The sequence below is a fragment of the Balaenoptera acutorostrata genome, chromosome 6, assembly GCF_949987535.1.
Source record: "Balaenoptera acutorostrata chromosome 6, mBalAcu1.1, whole genome shotgun sequence".
NCBI lineage: Eukaryota > Metazoa > Chordata > Mammalia > Artiodactyla > Balaenopteridae > Balaenoptera > Balaenoptera acutorostrata.
The window spans coordinates 121,602,977-121,622,506 of NC_080069.1; the positions used below are offsets into that span (position 1 = coordinate 121,602,977).

Here is a 19,530-nt window from a genome sequence, read left to right on the forward strand (position 1 = left end):
ACGGCCGCCCCGCGCCCCGGCCGCTCGCGCTCGCCGACGCGGCTCTCGGCCCCCCGCACCGGGTAGGACCCAACGAGCCTTCGCTGGGAACCTGACGCCGCCGGGTCACCCCCGACTCCCGCATCTTCTCGCTCCCCCCTTCACGCGGGGACTGTGCGGGGGATGCGACCCAGAGGGAAGCCAGATCCCAGCGTCAGCCGCCGGGCCCCAGCCTGCGACTCCAAGGGTCTCAGGAGAGGGCTTTAAGTTCTGAGCCAGACTCCAGACCTCCGGTTCACGTTCAAAGGGCCAAGGTCACCTCCACAGGCAGTTCCTCTCTGGGGAGGTGGGCTCAGGTGCTCCCCCTCCCAGGATCAGCCCAGGGCTGGGAAGTTTGGGGGCCGGCACGCCGAGCTCTCCCCAGTTTTGCGGCAGGATTGCTCTCGGAGAGGACTGCCTGGCCAGGAGGGGTGGGGTTCTGCTTAAACGCTGACCGCCCCCCCCAACCCCAGCCGGACCCAGCTACTGTTTCCTCCCCACCGCCCAACACCCTCACCCCACCGCTCTTCTTTCCCGGGATGGTGAGGGTATTATTCTAATTTTGCAAAATGCACAGCAGCTAATTAAGTCAAGGAGCCCCTTGGCTTTCAAGTTCTTTTGCATGTGAATGGGGGTTGGTAAATCCCCAGCTCTGGCTGGGGTGGGGGGTGATGGGGGACCGTCCCCAACTCAGGGTTAATGAAGTGGGAAAGGAGTCTCTCACAGTCTCCTGCAAACAAAACCCCCCATGCAACAAACCCTGCCCAAATCCTACATGGATTGACTTAAACCCAGGGGATAAGTGCTTTAAATTAATCTCATTGAATAAGAATGAGACCAAACAAAACTCTTTAAAATCATATTAAAAATCTATCAAAGGACAACTTGCACTGGTGTGCTTTTCATTTTGTGTAAGTGAAGGACATAGACTGCAGCAACCACCCTTACATTTACACAGCGGCCGTGTATATCACAGACACATTCCCAACTATGTAATTGTCCTTGTACCGCCGAGGTGATTTCATATCTTACATTAATGAAGAACAAGTCTTCCCTACAAGTTTATAATTACAATATTTTAAATTGTCCTGCACTTCCCATCTGTGATAATAACTTTACAGCCTCTGCAGTGAGGCGGGCTTCGGCTGTCATCCATTTAGAAGGCTAAATTGGTTTCTCGGTTCCCAACCCTGGGGCTGGGTGAACTCTCATTTAAAATGGGGGGGGGGGCGGAAAGAATTGTGTGAGACCCCCAGCAGGCAAGACAATAGGAGAGGCACTGAGAGGGTAGTGTCTCTGCTCCTCCACTGACACCTCCCCCCAACTTATAAACGTAGACTCCACGGGGGCAGGGGCAACAAAGTGGAGAAGAAGTTGAGATTCCCCAACCAGCCTTGCTGCAAGGCTTCTGGGCATTTTCGAGAAGTCGAGCTGATTTTAGGGGTGCCCAGCCGCCAGCACGCTGAAAGGCTTTGCTACGAACTTTTCCTCTCGTGGAGCAGATTAAGAGATAAGGCGTCATGGTCATGCAGGCAATTTAACGAGACCAGTGCAGCGCCCTTTGCAAGCAGGGCAACTTCTCCAGTGGAAAGAAAGCCTTAAATTTCTGTCTCCTGGAAGCGATGGTTGGATTTTAACGGCTTCCGCTGACTTTAAGTTGAGGGGCTCAAGTGCTAAACACCGAGGGCGCTAGCCGTTTGGATCCACCTGCCTTAAGGGGCTCTCATTTACTCCCCTTTCTTCCCTAAATCTCTCTTCCCCTCACCACAGGGGGGAAAAAATCAAAGGAATCCACTGGGCTTTGTCAAAATGTCCTTTGCCGAGATTTGGTTGGCTCTGCTTCTCTGAGAGTGGAAAATGCCGTTTGCATTGCATCAGCGCTGCCTTAATCACTCACCAAGGGCTCTTTGCCCTTCAGTGCGTGAGAATGGGGGGCCCCCTCTGAAGATATGCAGCCGCTAAGGGTTGCAAACATGAAGATGTCTAGGATTCAAAAAAAAAGCATTTTACAAGCCCATGAGGGGAAAAAGCTTTAGGTTGCAACATTCCATGAAATGTCCAGATTCTCTGACTTTTAAATATGGGGATCAGGCTTATGACACAGAGAAAGGTAAGTTTGAGAAATTAGAAAAAGAGGCACGATTGGAAATACACACAAAATTAGAATAGGTACAGTGGAATTAGGCTAAAGCTTTGCCTAATTGATGCCTGAAATGTATAATCTGTCAAGAGCCATAATAAGAAAGAGATTTATTTTAAGGTTATTTAAATTTAGATAATATTAACCCTAAATCTGCTAAATCCATGTTTCTTTATTAACTGGGGGTAATACCTTGATTCTACTTAGAAACAGGCCCACATAGCACCTATGGCAAGAAACCCTCACCTAAGTGTCAGCGAAGTAAGAGTGAGTTTCCATCTCAGAATTACAGTCACTTACATGCTTTGCACAGTTCTGGCACTTCTCCCCCCCCAGGAGTGCAGAACTCTGCAGACTCACCCTTTAATGGAATGAATACTATGGGAGAAAAAAAAAAATTAAAGAGTAGGGTTCCTCTTTGATCATCCTAGATCACTGGCATTAATCCTGTTTCTCACACAGCTGGGTTTTGTTTATAAAGTTTGATCCCTCCTTTTCTCATCCAAATCACGTGGACCATTACACACGGAAATAAAAGAAAGGTGGCAGATTTGCCCAAAGTCAGTATGACTTGTGCTGCAGGTTGACTTATTTATTATCATTGTTACAGATTTCACCAACCGTTCCTTTTAATTCCTGTGTGACAGCCAGGTCTGCGAGGTCACATTTTCCCTCCTGCAGAGGACCAGGGCTTACTAGGCTCACAGCCACCCTTACGATGAGTGCCTTCTGGTGTGGTACCAGCCGCAGTTCACTTTACACCCGAGGGGTGGATGCAGGGACGCCGACCCCGATCCCCAAGATCCCCGTAGACAGCCCACCTTGTGACTCTCACGGTCCTCCCTTGGCCCTTGAGTTCATGTGATCTGGAGGGTCTACAGAAGTGGGGCCTCGACACCCATGCCAGTAACGTCAGGGCGCGGGGGTGGACTGAGGACAGGAGGCAAAGTGGAGAGGACACTGCCCAGCGCACAGAGAGGTGCCGAGGCTTCCCCCCTTCTCCTTCGGACCCCTCTGGAGTTACCCGTGTCCAAATCTTACATTTATTGGGAAATCAATATGCCCCGGGGGTCCTCTTTCAAACCTCCCAGGAAACACAATGGGGGAGGGGCAGCTGTGGCCTGGGCCACAATACAGACCCCAGGACCTTTCTGGAAGACAAGAGGGGACTCGATGGGAGGAAAAGCTCAGGACACTGGTGCCCTTTGACTTCAAACGCAAATAATAAAAAGGCAACAGTAAATCAGTTAGTCCTGAGAAAGTACAATTTCCCTGGACAAGAAGGAGAGAGCATTGCACGCAAATGCGACGTGGTGCTTCGAGCCCCCTGCGCACAGGAAATAAGACCCCTGGAGGCGTTCGGGACCCACACCAAATGCTCCTTTGGTCCTTTTTAATAAAGCATCTATACATCAAGAAGATGATCTGATAAATAGTTTTTTTCTCTTCTTTTAGCGATTCAATCCAGCTTTTAAAATCTCATTTTACAAAATCCAGGCCAATATATGCGTTGAGAGGGCAGCTTGAAGTAAACTGTGAAACTTCTTCAGAATGTCACTGCCAGGCGGGGTCAAATCCCTTCCTGGCTGCAGTGAAGGACATTAGTCTTTTACACGAAGTCGTGGTGACACCACGTGGCCTACGGGCACTGACGGAATAAATCCGAGAGAGAGACCTACAAGGCAGCTTAGCGGCTAATCCATCCCGTGCTGACCCCCGCCCCCCTGACCCCTCAGGCTGCGGCGCGTCTCGGCACCGCACCGGGTCACCGGGTCACCGGGTCACCGGGTCTGCAGGGGGGGGCGGCACCCTTCGTCCTCACGAGGCTCCTCGGAAGAGAACAGGACGCCCCCTCCGGGATCCACGGAGGCCCAGTCCCGCGGGGGCAGAGCTTAAAACTACTTTCTGGGAAGTCTCGCTGTCCCTCCGCGAGGCTTCCAGCTTTAGTTTGTTCCCACGGCCAAGGCTGGGCGCCGGTTTCGGACGGCGCCGCGAGGCTGGCTGCCGGGCCCTGCGTGTTTGTTTTGCTCTCTGACCTTGGTGACGCTGGCCTCCATCCCGCTGGAGTATTCGGAACGCAAGATTTCAGCAAGGCGCTGTTTACTCTGGGTCTTCCTATGAAGGTCAGGCCTGAAGAACAGTAACAAGCAGAGGGGGAAAGGAAACTTCATTACTTTTTTTCTTTTCCATTTGGAAAGAGGCTGATGGCAGCTGGTTCCAAGACTGTAGAACTGACATTTTTGTATTAACAGAAGTACAATCCCTTCAATGGCGCTTGTTTTGATATTCTATGCACCAGAAGATTAGATACGGCGCTGACAGATTTTCATAACGGTGGCAAAATATCATGGCATTTTTAAAAGTGAGGCTTTGTTCTGTGTTGTTTTCATGGGGAAAAAAAGAGCGGAAACACACTCCCACTCTGGTGGCAAATGAGGTGCCTGATACAGCGGTTTGCCAAAAGAAGGGGAAAAACCCGCCTTGAAACTCGGCAACACTCAGCCGTCAGCGACCGCTAGCAGCTCCTGGGAACGCCCCCCTCAGCCCCCACCTCCCCGTGCAGTTCAAAGCAACTGGCCTCCTCCTGGGGACCCGGCTTGGCGGCCAAACAGTGAGGGCTGGGGTGTCCGCCACAGACACCTCTTCACCCACCGAAGAGACTCTTGTAAATTATTTCTGACCCCAAAAACCCCAAACCCAGGTGTGCTTGGGCAGACCGGTCAGTGTCCACACCGGGAATGGACCGCAGCAGCTCCAGGAATGGGAGGGAGGTCCTCACCTGCCCCAACCCGCAGGGAAAATGCCCTAGGCTGAAAATCAATGTCAGATGGTGAATCCTGTTAACAGTTTTCAAAGGACAGCGGCCTCATCATTTATTTGATTAGAAAAGCGGAGGGGGAAATTTGTAAAGTTCAGTCGTACACAGAAAAAATGATTATGAAAATTGAAGAGTAAAATAATGTTTCGTAAGACAGGATCTTAACCAAAACAACAGAGCCGTTACCAGAGAATCCATCTTGCTCTGCCTGCAATTCCTTCAACACTGACGTGGCAGTGTCTTGGGTTCTTACAAAAGGCAGATGTTACCCTCTGCTACTTATATTTACAGCACTTCCCTTTGCTGTAAAAATCAGAAGATAAATCAGACTAAAAATAAATATAACAGAACTCCTTTAAAGCCCAGGAATTAACAACAGGACTAATACCGTGATAGTAAACTGATTAAGAAAGGGACACCATTGTAACTAGGCTAAAGCAACCATATTTCTTTACACTCACGCTGCAGAAGGCAGGGTGCAAGCAACGGTGGGGCTAAATCCGTGTCAGTCATACAACAGTTTCTACCATGACAAACGGGGAGAAACGCAAAGTCAACCTGTGTTGGGAAAAAGGTCTGAGGCAAGGGGATAACAGGACCCCGTATTTAAGGGCTAGGCATCTGTGGTAACAAGAGTACGTGCAAGGGCAGGGACGGGACTTGGTGAAAGGAGGAGAGATACACAGGGAAGGACTCTCTGGGCTCTACGTCACCACATCTGAGCTTCACTCCGAGAGGCAGGTATGGCTACCATCTCACTTTACAGACAAGGAAACCAAGACTGGAGGAGGTAAGTAACCTCCCCAAGACCATCCAGCTCCAGGAGCATAAGTCCAGATGCAACACAGCGCCGATGGGCTCAAAGCCTGAGCTCTTCGCACCAGGCAGCCGGTCCCGATGGAACAACTGGGCAGGACAGGAAGGTCCAGCGGGGTCGAGGGGGACAAATGACCGCGATGTGACACGGAGGAGGCCTTCACGGTCTCACGTGAACGTGTCAGTGGGACCATGCGGGCAGAGGCCAGAGGACAGAGGGAGGAGTGAGGGGAGAGCTGAAGGGTGAAGGAGGTGCCTGGGCTGGACCCCGGCTCTGTCGCTCATTAGCTGAATGACGTGAACGGGTGACACGGGCTTCTTCATCTGAAAAATGGGGATGATACTTGGAACAAAGTACATCGGCTGTGTAAAGATTAAAGAGAGCAAGACGTACGGAGTGCTGGCTGGTGGCTGGCATGTGGGCTGCAGACAATCACAGTTAAAAACGGGGCAGCTGAGGCCCAGAGATGCCAAGCAGACCTCTGCCTCCCTGTCCCCCGCCGCAGGCCACACAGGAGCCAGGACTGACCCTGGGGCCTCGACGGTGGGCCTGGGGCTCCGGTGACCGCGTCACCCTTCTGTGCACAGCGGCGGTTCTAACCCCCTGGACCCTGCCTGTGTGGACCGTGTGCCCTGGTGTCCGGGGGAGGTCCGTCCACATGTTGGGTCTCACGCGTGGCTGGGAAGCGGCAAGAGACGGGCCTGCAGCAGAACGCACTAAACTCGTTCCAAACAGAAGGCTGTCAGTTCCCGTGCTTGCAGTTTATTTTTAGCCAGGTGACACGACAGCCAGAGTGAACAGGCTCTGACGGGAAGGAACGCTTTCTCTCCCCCCTTGTTTGAAGGCAGGTACTCACCTCGTGTATAATTTTAAATGTAACAACCTGAGTTTCAAAATATGCAAAATTTCAGTCAAAATATCCGCCCCAGCCTAAGCCCTACCACTTCAACGACGGCTCCTGCCACTGCTAACGCAAGATAAATAACCAGACTCTTATTTGGGGGACTGATACACGAACTGCCGGCGGTGCAAGCAGACCAGGGATGCGTCCCGCTTCTGGCTGAAGGCGCTGGGCAGCACGCCTGGGCTCAGGCCGCTGGGCCTCCAGACCCGGCACCGAGGGCCACACCGAGGCCTGCGACACACCGGTGTGTGCACACACGCCCACACCACTCTCGTCTGCTTCTGAGTCACGTGAGATCTGTCCCTTCCCAGGCAAACTCAGCCAGCCCTGGGGCTGTGGAAGGTAACTTCTGGTGCGTGTGTCATGCCACGGATCAGGAATATTTATCAAGGGGCTCTGAGTCCACACCGACTGAGGCAGAGGATGCCGTTAGAAAGCGGGGCTTGGAGACGGTCCTGCTTGCCTTGAGGTTATGATCTCAAAATTTCCTAGCTACTTTATGATTTTATTCTAGTCAATGCACTTCTGACTTGGGACCCAAACTCAAACTCTGAGTGGTGGTCCAGACAGCAAACAGGGGTTCCTGCCTTCCAGATCCAGACCTCTTCCTCGGGAGGAAGAACCTTGGGGTCAACCCTGCAGGGGTTTCCCCTGCTGTCAGCTGCCACCCCAACGGGACCCACCTTTCCCTTGGCCAGCTCGCTGCCTGCTTTTCCTTTGTTCTGAGGCCCAGTGCCGAGAAGGCAAAGTACAGATGGGAAGATGAAACGTTCTAAACCCAAGCCCACGATGGGCTTCTCCTGCCAAGCTGCAGTTCTCCCAGAAACTTGCCAACGTTCTTGCCCTCTTTGCCCTCCAAACACCCAAACCCCTCTCAAATGGGCATCCTGAGCATCCACCAGAGTAATCCTGTGGTTACCAAGCAACAGATCAGTTTATCTAACCACAGGGAACTCCCTTGTAGTGAAGGCTGGATAACCCCCCCCTCCTTGGTTACCAGGCTGGATTACCCAGCAGGATAGGCAGATGCCACTTTCACTGCCAATGAGGTGAAATCACAGCCTAATTAGTAAATCAATACGCCTGCTAGGATGGCCACTGGAGAAGAGAGATCTCAGGACCTCCTCCCAACTTTATCAATAAATTCATAGACGATTATCCTAGGTAAAAAGCCATTCTAACGCAGGCTTTTGCTAATGGCATTCTTTTGCAGGACAGAATTTTAAATTTTATCAGAAGATAAAATAGGCATTTTTATGTATTGTCAAGTCTCTCAATATTTTCTTTTATGTTTTATGGCTTTAGGATCACGCTTAGAAAAGTCTTCCTCACCCTAGCATTTTAAAAATATTCAAGGATATTTTCTTTTAGCCTGCTATTGCTTTAATTCTATCTAGATTTTGTTTTGGCTTATGGTAGGATGTGGCGAATTTAACTATTTCTTCCCAAGAGTCATCCAGTTATCCGAGACAGTCATTGAACAAGAAATCTTTTCCCCAAGGTCTTGAAATGTACCTCTAGTACATTCCTTCAGACTTTTGGAACACTCCCTGCAGGCCATATTTAAAGAGTAGATGTTGATGATGATGACGACGTTAGTGGGGTCCACCACACACATTAACATATAAGCAAATAACAATTACAGGGGTTGTTAACGGATTTAAATATAAAGCACGTCAAATCATAGCCATTGACACTGGCTCTGTGACTTTAATAATAACTGTATTATTAGCACGTGCATGACACCTACTTACGTCAGGTGCTGTTGTAAGCACTTGAGAGGCATCTAATTCGTTTACTTCAACAATCCTGTGAAAGAGGCACCACAGGCACAGCAACCGAGGTGCAGGGAGGTTAAACAGCACGTCCAGGGAGGAGATGGGATCGGGGCCCAGGACTTTCCAACTCCACGACGTACACACTTAACCGCTGTGCCTTAAGTTTTTACCAAAATAAGGAGCAAGTTCCTCACACGAAATATTTCCAGTACAAAAGCAATGTTCACATTATAGCAGATCTCGAAGACTTTTGGAACCCCTGATAAAGTGCATCGTAAGAGTAACAGCTGGGTAACAAGTGAAAAAAGCAGTTTAAAAAATCATGATTTGCTCAATCTCATTATAGATATAAAAAAATCCTACATGTATACCTTCAGAGAAAGTATGAGCCAGAAAAAATGTGAATTAAGATTAACTTGGATTGTGGGCTTTTATTGGATGATTTTTAAGCTTTTCTCTATTTCCCAAATTTTTACAATAAACACATTATTATTTTTGTAATCAGGAAAAACAGTATATTCACTTTAGGGGAAAAAAAAATCAAGTGGTACAATTTTACCCTGGGCTGAAATATCAAAGTATTTTAATTTTTACTTATCAAAAACCTCTTTGCCTCTGGCTTTCAGTTTGTTTGATTTTGTGAGGGATTTTTCTCTTGTGGTATAATTAAAACAGACAAACAGAAGACCAGTAAAGTGTATTTCTTTCTCTAATCTGAAAAATTCTGCTTGTAAGCAAATGACCCAGGGCCACACTGAGGCCCCAAGGACCCTGCAGCAGAAGCAAGCCCCCAGAATGGAAGAAAAGCCTGGGTTCTGAGTGATCGTGGAAGGAGACAGTGAAGGCTTCAGAGGCTTGAGGCTGACTCCAAGTTTCTACCCTCCTGCCTCGCCCTTACGGATGAAGCAAAGGCACAGAATCTGAGGGGGTTTAGGGGGCTCTCAGATGACAGTGAGAGTGACCAACAACTCCAGGGAGAAGGTGACAAGCAGTCCCCCTGGGGCAACAAAGTAGTTCAGGTGCAGAACCCGCCAGTGTGGGACGATAATTTAGCCTACTGAAGGGAAACAAGCTATCAGATCTTTTACGGCCATCGAAGGAAAAGGAAGTGCATCAGGGCTCTTTAACCTCTGGATTCTGTTTCGGCAGAGATGCACGCTGATGGGCTGCCCATTTTAGGGATGCCTTCTTTGCGATTTCTTAGGACCACACCGACTCTAGCGTCTGTAAAACTCCCAGGGCCCCAGAAGACACTCCATTCCAGGGGAGCCCTGCTGAGGCAGTGGATATCATTCCAGAAAATTCCTGAGTGGCTCTGTGGATGCAGAGGTGGAGAAAAAGTGGGTCTCTGCCTCACACCTAACAACCAGACCCAGTGAAGAGCTGGTGGCGGGCGGAGGCCAGGCCGTGCAGGTCACAGGCGATCAGTATGTAGATGCCATGACCGACCTGCTGCCCGGAACGGCGCCCACAACAGGAAGGGGGACAGAGACAAGGCTTAGAGATGGCCGAGGCCTGAAAGCGACGCCCTCAGTCAGAATCCCAGAAGTGCATGGAGCTTTGGGATTACCTGTCCAAGTGCCAGAGACCTTTACGGAAGTTCTGTCAGGACCCAGGCCTGGACGTCACACCGCAGGTGGTGGTGTTGGGGAAGAGGCATAGCAGCAGGACTCTGATGGCACTGGTTGGAATCCCAGCCCGGCCCTCGCCTAGCTGACGACCCTGCAGAGTCAGAAGCTTCCTCTAAGCTGAGATTCCTCACACGTCAGAAAGGGCCTCCACGTGGGTGCAGGGGTAGCGTGAAGGTAAAACGAAGGGTGCTTTATAAAATCTAATTCTCAGTGAAAATGTTAAGATGGAGAAATACAGGGTGCACATGGAAACAATTAAGTGCTTCTGTAACTGGCAGGACTGTATCCTACAAACACTGAGATTGATAAGCCTGGGCAGAATCCCAGCTCCAAACCCTCTGGGCTTGCCCTGCTTGACACCGTTATCGATGACTCGAATGACATTATGAGGCATATTTATCACATCTGCAGATGAGACGAAGCCCGCAGGGACAGCCAGCACACTGGACGGCAGAGCACCCCAACGGGCCAGAAGGATGGGCTCGGCCAGAAGGTGACCCTGAACTGGGGCCCATGCTCCTGCGTCAGAGAAGGCGGGTGGTTTGGCTCATCACATGCGCACACAGGCAGGGGCTCAGCTGCCGAGTTTCCACCTGAGTCACAGGCTGACCCGATGCCAAGGATGGGAGAAGCCGCACAGTGTCAAGCCAGGAGGCCAGGGTGCGAGTCCTGGACCCACCCCGGGAGAGGGACAGCACGTGAGGACATGGAGGACCAGGGGAGGAAACCCACGGCTCTGACGGGAGCCCAGCCGGCGCTGAGCCCCACATGGGTGGCAGCCGTGGTCTCTGCTGTCACCACTGGCTGCAGTGACAGACGTGACTGCCCTCCTCTCTGGGCCGGCCGGTCTCTACTGCATGTTTGCATAGTTGGACGAGCCAGATTCTGACAAGAACCTGAGCGGAGAGAAAAGCCACCCAGACGACGGGCTGGGACCTGGGTCAGCTGGAGGCGCTGGGGCAGGGCGGCCGGGGCCAGGCACAGCGGGGCGGAGCTGGCCCTCGGAGGGGAGGATCCCGGCACCGTCCTGCAGAGGCTGTGGAACTTATTGTCTGAGTTTGGCCAAGGTGCTACTTCTCTCAGTGCCAGGCTGCTCACTCTCAAAAGGATTAAACGAACTAATGAATCAAAACCCGTATCAGAGCGCCTGTCGTGAAGGCACCGGGAAAATGTTGACTATAATTATCATTAACAATCCGGAAAGAGGAAAGGCAGAGGAGATGAGCAGCCGTCATCAGATACCCGACGCCTTGTCATGTGGACCCGGGACTGCTTTGATCAATAACAACACCTTGTATCTTTAGGTTTGTAAATCATGCACATTCAGCATTTGAATCCCAGAGACCAAAGGGTGGAAAGTGAAAGTGGTCAATTTGGGCTCATTTCAGGAGCTCTAACTAGTTAGCTCTAACTCCACCCTGGAGGTGGCGAGTCCCCCCTACCCTGCTGCTGGGAGCCCTGAAGCGGAGGTCTTACAACCAAGGAGTAATGTGACCGATGGCACAAGGTTCCCGGTGGGCGGGAGCGTTCGGGGAAGAGTCTATAAAGCTTCCACTTTTTTTTTTCTTTTTGGCCACACCGCGAGGCTTGTGGGATCTTAGTTCCCCGACCAGGGATTGAACCCGGACCCTCGGCAGTGAGAGCGCCAAGTCCTAACCACTGGACCGCCAGGGAATTCCCGTGAAGCTTCCACTTTTTATTCACAGACTCAGAGAGAAGCGGGCCGGGGCAGAGGAATCAGCATGTACTGGACGACGACCCTAAGCCCCGGCCGCTGCTGCATGCCGCGTGTCCGTCATCCCTCCCCATGCCCCACGCGACCTGACAGGCCCCGCGGCAACGCGCAGCTGCTGCTGAGCGCCTGACTCCAAGCCCGGGCCTCTCCCACTGCACCCTCTGCCTCTAGACTCAGAAGGAAGCTAGAGAAAAAGCCGGATCCACATCTTGCCCACAGCTGTCTGTTCTCAGAGATCTGCCCCATGAGCAGAAAGCTGCTCCCACCCACTCCAGGGTTTGCCATTCTGATGGCTTCCAATCAAATCCTTCCATACATGCACCAAAATATCTCCTGCTTTAAGTCCATTTCTCCCAGTACACAAAGAATTATCTGTTCACTGGCAAAAAACACCCTTAACAGAATTCATCTACTTGTTACTTAGCCTAATACTAATCGTAGCAACCAGAAGCTTCCAAAGGGGTGCATGCAAGGAAGGAGACGAGTGCCAGGAATGGGGGCTCCGGAGTCTCTCAGACTCGGTGCCACATGACCGGGCACGTCCACTTTCTCACCAGTTACTGGGAACTCGGCCGTGGTCAGAGGGACCTGGTGAGGCTCAATGAGACAACGCACGTGGATTCAACACAGCCAGGGGCGCACGTACTCCCTCAAGAGACGTGCTGGCACACAGCCAGATGCCATCACTCCGGGATGTCGGTTCTCTCAAACCACATCCCTCTTCTGGACTATTTATTGGTTAAGACATCACTCCACGTGTCAGCCTGCTGCTGGAACGTCAGGACCAGAATGGAGAGAACATCTGGAAAAGACCTGAAGTCATTTCCTATGGGTCCTAACCAGACGGAAAGGCTCTGTGGCATAAGAGCAGAGAGTATGTGGAGGGGCTGGGGATGTGAAGGAGCCCAAGGAACGTGGGGACAGGTGAGAGGAGGGGAGTTGTCAGCCTGAACTAAGCTGTGTGTAGCAAGGGGAGAGCTGGGGGACCGTCGAGCTCCTTCCTGATTTCTCGAATGGTCTGAACTAGAAGAGCCCGGAGCAAGGACAAGGCAATGCAGAGTCGGGTCTTCTCCTGCTGCACGAGGCCTCGTGGGTCTGGGATCTGCCAACGCGTGCTGGGCCGGGCACATCTTCAGACTCCAGGGCCGGGAAGGCTCCAACGGGAATGTGCCGTCTCCAGCATCCTCCCGGGAGAGGCTGGCTGGGTTCCTGTTCTTTGTTGTCAGCCCTGACTGCTTGCCTGAAAGCACGCCCCGTGGCTCCCGCCGTCTGCAGGTGACCCAGGTGTGGAGGCAGCACAGGGTCACTGTGAAATCCCTCTGATTGCCTCATTAGCTGGGGGTGGGCACGGACCGGTGGCGGGGTGTTTCATGAGGAGGCTGGTAATTGCATGGTGTCAGGAGGAACAAACAGTGGTAGAAGCAAGGGCCAGACGTAAAGAGGCGCGTGTGCAGGGCTGGCGCCTGGCGGTGGGCAGGGAGCGACCTGGAGCTGCGCCGGGGGTGCTGAGGTCGGGAGGGCCGGCCCTCCGAGGAGCCCTGCCCACGCAGCTCAACCCAGGGCTGCGTGTGAATGCAACGGGGGGACCTCAATAATCACATCACCCCCAAGTGACCCCTCTGTGCCGGTGTTCTCCACCCAGGAGAGACCCAGCCACCACCCACAGCACTCGTCCTGCCCCTTGTCCCAGTCTGGACACTTCTTGCCAGTACAGATGTCCCAGAGAGGCAAGCCAGCGTGGGCTTCGAAGTCACCCATCTCATCACCCTTGACACAGAGGCCAGCAGAATATGGTCTCGGCTACAGTCCATACAGCTCACCCAGGTTCTATGTGAAAATTCTCTTCCTTAACCCTAACTCATCTTTAAAGCACAGGCCCTCCTGTATTTTCACACGGCTCCCCAGCAGACTGTGACAGGAGATTCCGCTGCCCTGCTCCACGGGACACGCACATCTGTCCTGACAGTCACTGCCGGCGGTCCTAGCTATTTCCCTCTGGTCTTCAGGCTGAGGTCGAGTGAACTGACCCTCCGTGGGCATCTGCCCTGGCCCTGCCCAGGCTGGTGGAGACCCCAATCCCGAACCCACTCATCTCCACGTTCTGTGGGTTCCTCCACTGTGACGTCGGGGAAACAGGGCCCGAGGCTCAGTCCTTCTCAGGGACTATTTCATGCCAAGAGGAAAGTGACCCCATGCTTGTTCTCTCAGGACAGACTAAGGAGTGGACGGCGCGCTCCGAAAGGCAGGATTTGCTGTTTGCTGGGCTAACGAAACAATTCAGAGGCATTTACCTGGTTCCCGTCAGAACAATTCCTCTTTTCTCTTTCCCTTTATGCTCTTCCTCTCAGGATTACAGAAGACTTTCAGGTTCCGTTCATCTATTCAAAACTACTTCCCGAGCACCTATCGCGTGCCAGGTAGGTGCTGGGGACGCGATGCGGAAAACCAGACAGGGTTTCCACCCTGAGCTTCGGGGAGAGGAGGAGAGAGACAGAAGCCACACAGACACACATCACAGACACGTGCAGGGCTCCTGTGACGGCGGTCAGCGGGTGGGGTCGGGGGTGGAATGGGGGCGCGCGGTGTCCACCCAGGCAGGCGGGCCAGAGGAGACTTCCTCGAAGAAGGGACGGAGGCCCAAAGACGAAGAGGGGTGAGGAGAGACCCAGGCCCGCAGCACGCTGGGCAAAGGCCCCGGGAGAGAACGAGAAAGCAGGGGTGCCAGCTGAGGCCGTGGGGAGAGGGAAGAGGGGGTGTGTCCTAATCATCAGAGTAACGAGGCATCACCGACAGGCTGGAAGAAGCGAAGGCACGACGGGCGAGGGGAGCACCAGTCGGCGGGACCAGAAGGGCCGCAGGAGACTCAGTAGTGGACTGTTGTAAAATGCAGTTGAGGGGATTCATGGGGACGGGGTGGGGAAGCTGAAGGGAGAGACCAGGAGGCCAGAGGGATGAGGGGAGGGGTCAGCGGTGCAGGACGCCGCTCCAAGATCGCGTGCGCAGAGGATCCCCCATGTTTCCAAACGGGGCTTAGTCCAGCCTCTGACCTCACGTTTGGCCACTCTGTCTTCCTACAGAACGATGACTGGCTCAAGGAAATCGAGAGAATTTTCCCAGTGGGCAAGATTCCAGGTTTGCCTTCAGCTAATTAAGTGATATTAGGGAGGCTGTAAATGCCACATAAAAATTGGCAGGCAAGCTGCTCCTAATGATGAGAATATTGCTTTGCAGGGAGATGCAGCTGCAGCATCTTCATGCTCGTCTTGGAGGCGACCAGCTCTGCGTTTTCAAGGTGGCTCCTGATAAGAGAACTTGGAGGTGCTAAAAGGTTAATGACAGGTTCACTCTCTCCGTTCCAGGGACGCTTCTAAGTGTGATGAAGGCCGGCAGGAAGAACCAACGCTCCTGTCTGGGTCACCACCTCCACAAATGCTCCCCCGTGTTCATGTCCCAGACACCGTGTCGATGCTTTGTACTCGTCACCTGCTTGATCCCCAGACAACACTGCGAGGCTCCGTGCCACTATCTGAGAGGTGAGGGGACTGAGGAACAGGAACAGTAAGTGATCCAACCCAGATGCCTGTGTGGGTAAAACCCAGACTCTTAATCACTGCGTGACACTCCCACAGTCAGCATTTAAGAAACAAGTGGAGGGGCAGGGAGATGGCTGATGGGGGTATGAACTTCTCAAACTAGAGTCTACTCAACACAGTAACTCTCACAAGTTATTTAATAATTACTGAAAAAGTGAGAGTGAGAATCACAGAGAGGGACAGAGCAAAGGCCTTCAAAGATGAAAAATGGGAGAAAACTGTAATTTGAAAAGATACATGCCTCCCTATGTTCACAGCAGCACTGTTCACAATAGCCAAGACATGGAAGCAACCTAAGTGTCCATCGACAGAGGAACGGATAAAGAAGACGTGGTACATATGTATACGATGGAATACTACTCAGCCATAAAAAAAAATGAAATAATGTCATTTGCAGTAACATGGATGGACCTAGAGATGATCATATTAAGTGAAGTAAGTCAGACAAAGACTAATATCACATAACACCACTTATCACTTATATGTGGGATCTAAAAAAATGATACAAATGAGCTTATTTACAAAACAGAAAAAGACTCATAGACATAGAAAACAAACTTGTGGTTACCAAAGGGGATGGGGGGGGTGGGAGATAAATTAAGAGTTTGGGATTAACATATATACACTACTATAAAACAGGTAAACAACAAGGTCCTACTGTAGAGCACAGGGAACTATACTCAGTATCTTTTAATAACCTATAATGGAAAAGAATCTGAAAAAGAATATATAAATACATATGTATAACTGAGTCACTTTGCTGTACACCTGAAACTAACACAACATTGTAAATTAACTATCCTTCAATGAAAAAAGAGAAACATAAATAAATAAAAAGCAAAAAAAAAAAAAAAAAAAAAAAGGTGAAAAATGACCCTGAAGTGGAGGTCTACAAAATCTCTGATTTGAACTTCAGTGATAAAGCATTTCACAGATGAGAAAAGTCTGGCAAGAATGACCTCCCTAAGGATGTTTCCTTATTTTAACAAGTACACTAAATGTAGAACTTTGGAAGTAACAGAGGTGAAGGACGTGCTGGGTATGGTGGCTAGGATGTGAGGCCAGGCCCCAGGGGACCAGCCCCATGTCCCCTTCCACAATGGATCCCAGCCTGCTGAGCCCTGACCAAGCACACCCGGACCCAGTAAGCACTAAGGGATCACACAGCCCTACTTTTTGATCAAATGAGAACTACCAGGTAACACTTAGCTGGGCTGGTTTGAGAACATTTATACAAAGAAATCTTCTACACACGAAGAAGAACTTCAGAAAGACCCAGACGGTAGAAGCCAGTGGTGAGACCAGCCTTAGGTAGCTGCAAACTAAACTGTTTGGGGGGAAGTAAACTTACAACTATAGCATATAATCCATACGAGATAGGGTGGTTTAAACCCAACAGACTCGCCCTTTCACATTGCCACCATAACACTAAGACTTTAAGGCTCATTACTTTCTATATCCTTGAACCAGTGACCACAGAGTGTCAAACGGATGAGGAAGTTGTCTGCTCACTGGCCCTGGACAGGTTCTACTCACACGTGTGACTGCCTAGACAGACAGACAGACACCCTGGCGAACAACCCAGCTCTGCCCTCCCAGAGCAGACAGCGCTGGGTCTCAGCGTCTCCTGGGAAGATGGAAATTTTGGAAGGTATGTTACCTTTGCTTCTCAGGGACTGCTGAATCTACCTAGCTTCAAAATCAGAACTGCATTTCACGGAAGGAAAATGCTGTGTTCGTGATGGATGTTGCTAAGGGGCCATTCAAAATTTTACCAACAGCACCGATTCCCTGTGTGCGTGGATATGTAGGTATCTGGGGTGGGGGGGCTGTTCTGACAGGCTTGTGTGTCGGTGGCAGAAGAGTGCTCGTGACCCTGTGCTTCTGTGCGCAGGGGGAAGACACTTACTATTCCCCTTCAGAACTGAGGACTCAAAAAGGAGACAGAGAGAGACCTGCTGATTAAGACCTTATTTGGGGACATTAACTCTTTTCTTCCTTTTTCTGAAAAGTGGTCCAGTAAAGGAATAAAGGCATACAGACGAGATAAAAGTTCCCTCTGTCACTGCATAGAAATGCCCGGTAGTCTCCAAGCCTAACCTGCCCTGGCCTCATCTGCTAATACCCGGGTGAACTCCTTGCTTGGGGATGGCAGGCGAGACAGGATTTTGCTTACGGTCTCATAAATTTGGTTTGCAGATATCAGAGGTTTGCACATAACATAATTATTCTAGGCAGTAAACACCATAAAATGGAATGCAGAATAATTTGGAGAATTTAGCGCTATTATTTTACCCACCCATACAAAACCCAAGGAACCCATTCTCTTCCTTGACAGATGGATTTCAGAGGAGACGCCTCGGCTCAGGACAATCATCGTGGCTACAGCATAACTCTCCACACTTGTGTGGGGTTTAATGGACTTTTCTTTCCTGTTCCTTAAAAAGCGGCGACTGGCATTGGCTCGAGTCCTGACTGAGGTGCGGAGAATCTGTCAAGTTTCTCTGCCGCTTCCCCGACCACAGTGATACGGTCCATGTGCAGATTAGCTGCAGAGTCATTCTTCCTCCAGGAGTGACAAGATCTCCCCCAATAAGAAAGGTACCTACTGTATCCTTGAGTGCCCGTCTGCATTAGCAAGGCAGGGGTGGGGCGGGAGGGTGTAAGGAGTGTGGGGAGAAATGCCTTCAAAAGAAGGGCGTGACAACGGAAAAAGTAGCTGTAACAGAGTGGTGACATGGCAAGAACAGAGAGCGGCACTGTCACGGGCGGAGTAATCGCGTGACACGCTGCTGTCACTCACCACCCGGCTCCCTGCCGCGCCAGCCAGACATCAAAGGCTGCCCCATACCATCTTACATGCTCTTTATCGGCTAATCAGCCCATTCTTCCCTAAATAAAGCCCTGTTAAATCCCCTGCTCACAGGGGTATCGTCGTCCTGGTGCCCATCTGCCAGCGCGGGTCAGCTGAAGCGGGAGGCGGCGGCTTGCTCTCTCCCTGGCGGCTTCGCAAGGTAAGGACAATGCTGGCTCCGAGTCCCCCCACCACCCCCAGCGCCTCGAGCCTCCCGCTCTGCCTTCCCTGGGTGAGGGCTGGGCACACCCAGTCTGAAGAGCTGCTATTAACGCTTGCAAAGGTAGATCAGCTGCTGACAATAAAATACTGGGGTCACACTTACTTGCAGGAAGAGGAATAAACAAAATACGTGTTTCTTACCAGGGATCATGTGGCAGATGGATCCCCACCTCCTGCAGGTGTCGGCGTTTTAGAGACGGTGGGACAGGACGGCCAGGCTTCCAGATCACTGGGAGGTCGTTCCAGACCTGACTCCGAGCCTCATAGTTTTGTCACATACTTAAAACCAGTTACTGTGTACAGATGTCAGCTACCCCAAACCCAAAGCCAGGAACCTAACTCTGGTGCGTGGCAGTCCCAAATCTGGAGTGGAGCCGAGGCACCTTCTCCCTCTGGGAGGACCCGGCCCGAGCAGAGGGGTCTCTGGCCGCAGCCCTGCCCAGGACAGGTAGAGTGTGGCAGCAGGCAACGCTCTGCACCTCAAAACCGCCTGGAAGAAACCGGAGCCGGACGTGTCTCAGTCTTGTCCGGGCATCGGAGGAGCGCGTGCGGGGAAATGCCTGCCTCACAGAATCACTGGAGTGTTGCCCTATATGAGAGGGATTACTATAAGAAAAAAGACCAAGCATCTTAAAAATTCCAAAATGGGAAGTAGAATTAGGCAACCTTTTATCCATTATAAAGAGCCTTCTAAGTGCCAAGTCCCTGGACAGATCCAGTTGGATGTTCTGGAACCTTAACTCAGTTGGTCTCCAGCTCTCTGTCCTAAGGTGTTTCACCTGGATGGCCCTTCATGGTTCAAAAGGCACAGTCACATGTATCACCTAATTCTGATTCTTGTGAAGTGGCTAAAAACGTGGATTTCCTTTTCCCTTTTGTAGCTGAAGAAAATGAGGCTCTGAGAAATTAAGCAAAGACACAGTCCAAAGCTCACAAGCTCACGTCAGGCTGGAGCTGGAACCGAAGGCCAAGCCCCCTAACTCCAACAGCCGCCTCCCTGCACTGGGCGGGCATCTCCCT

The 19,530-nt window shown here is 51.4% G+C and overlaps 1 protein-coding gene across 1 annotated transcript in view; it reads right to left on the reverse strand.

The window, feature by feature from the left end:
• Window positions 1-3,520: 3,520 nt before the first annotated feature.
• The window catches only part of DDX31 (DEAD-box helicase 31), a 73,934-nt gene continuing 57,924 nt past the window's right edge, over window positions 3,521-19,530 (reverse strand). Inside the window, 2 exon segments of the mRNA XM_007194452.3 lie at window positions 3,521-4,122; window positions 4,125-4,288. Coding sequence (XP_007194514.3) covers window positions 3,977-4,122; window positions 4,125-4,288 — 310 coding nt within the window. The 3' untranslated portion in view covers window positions 3,521-3,976.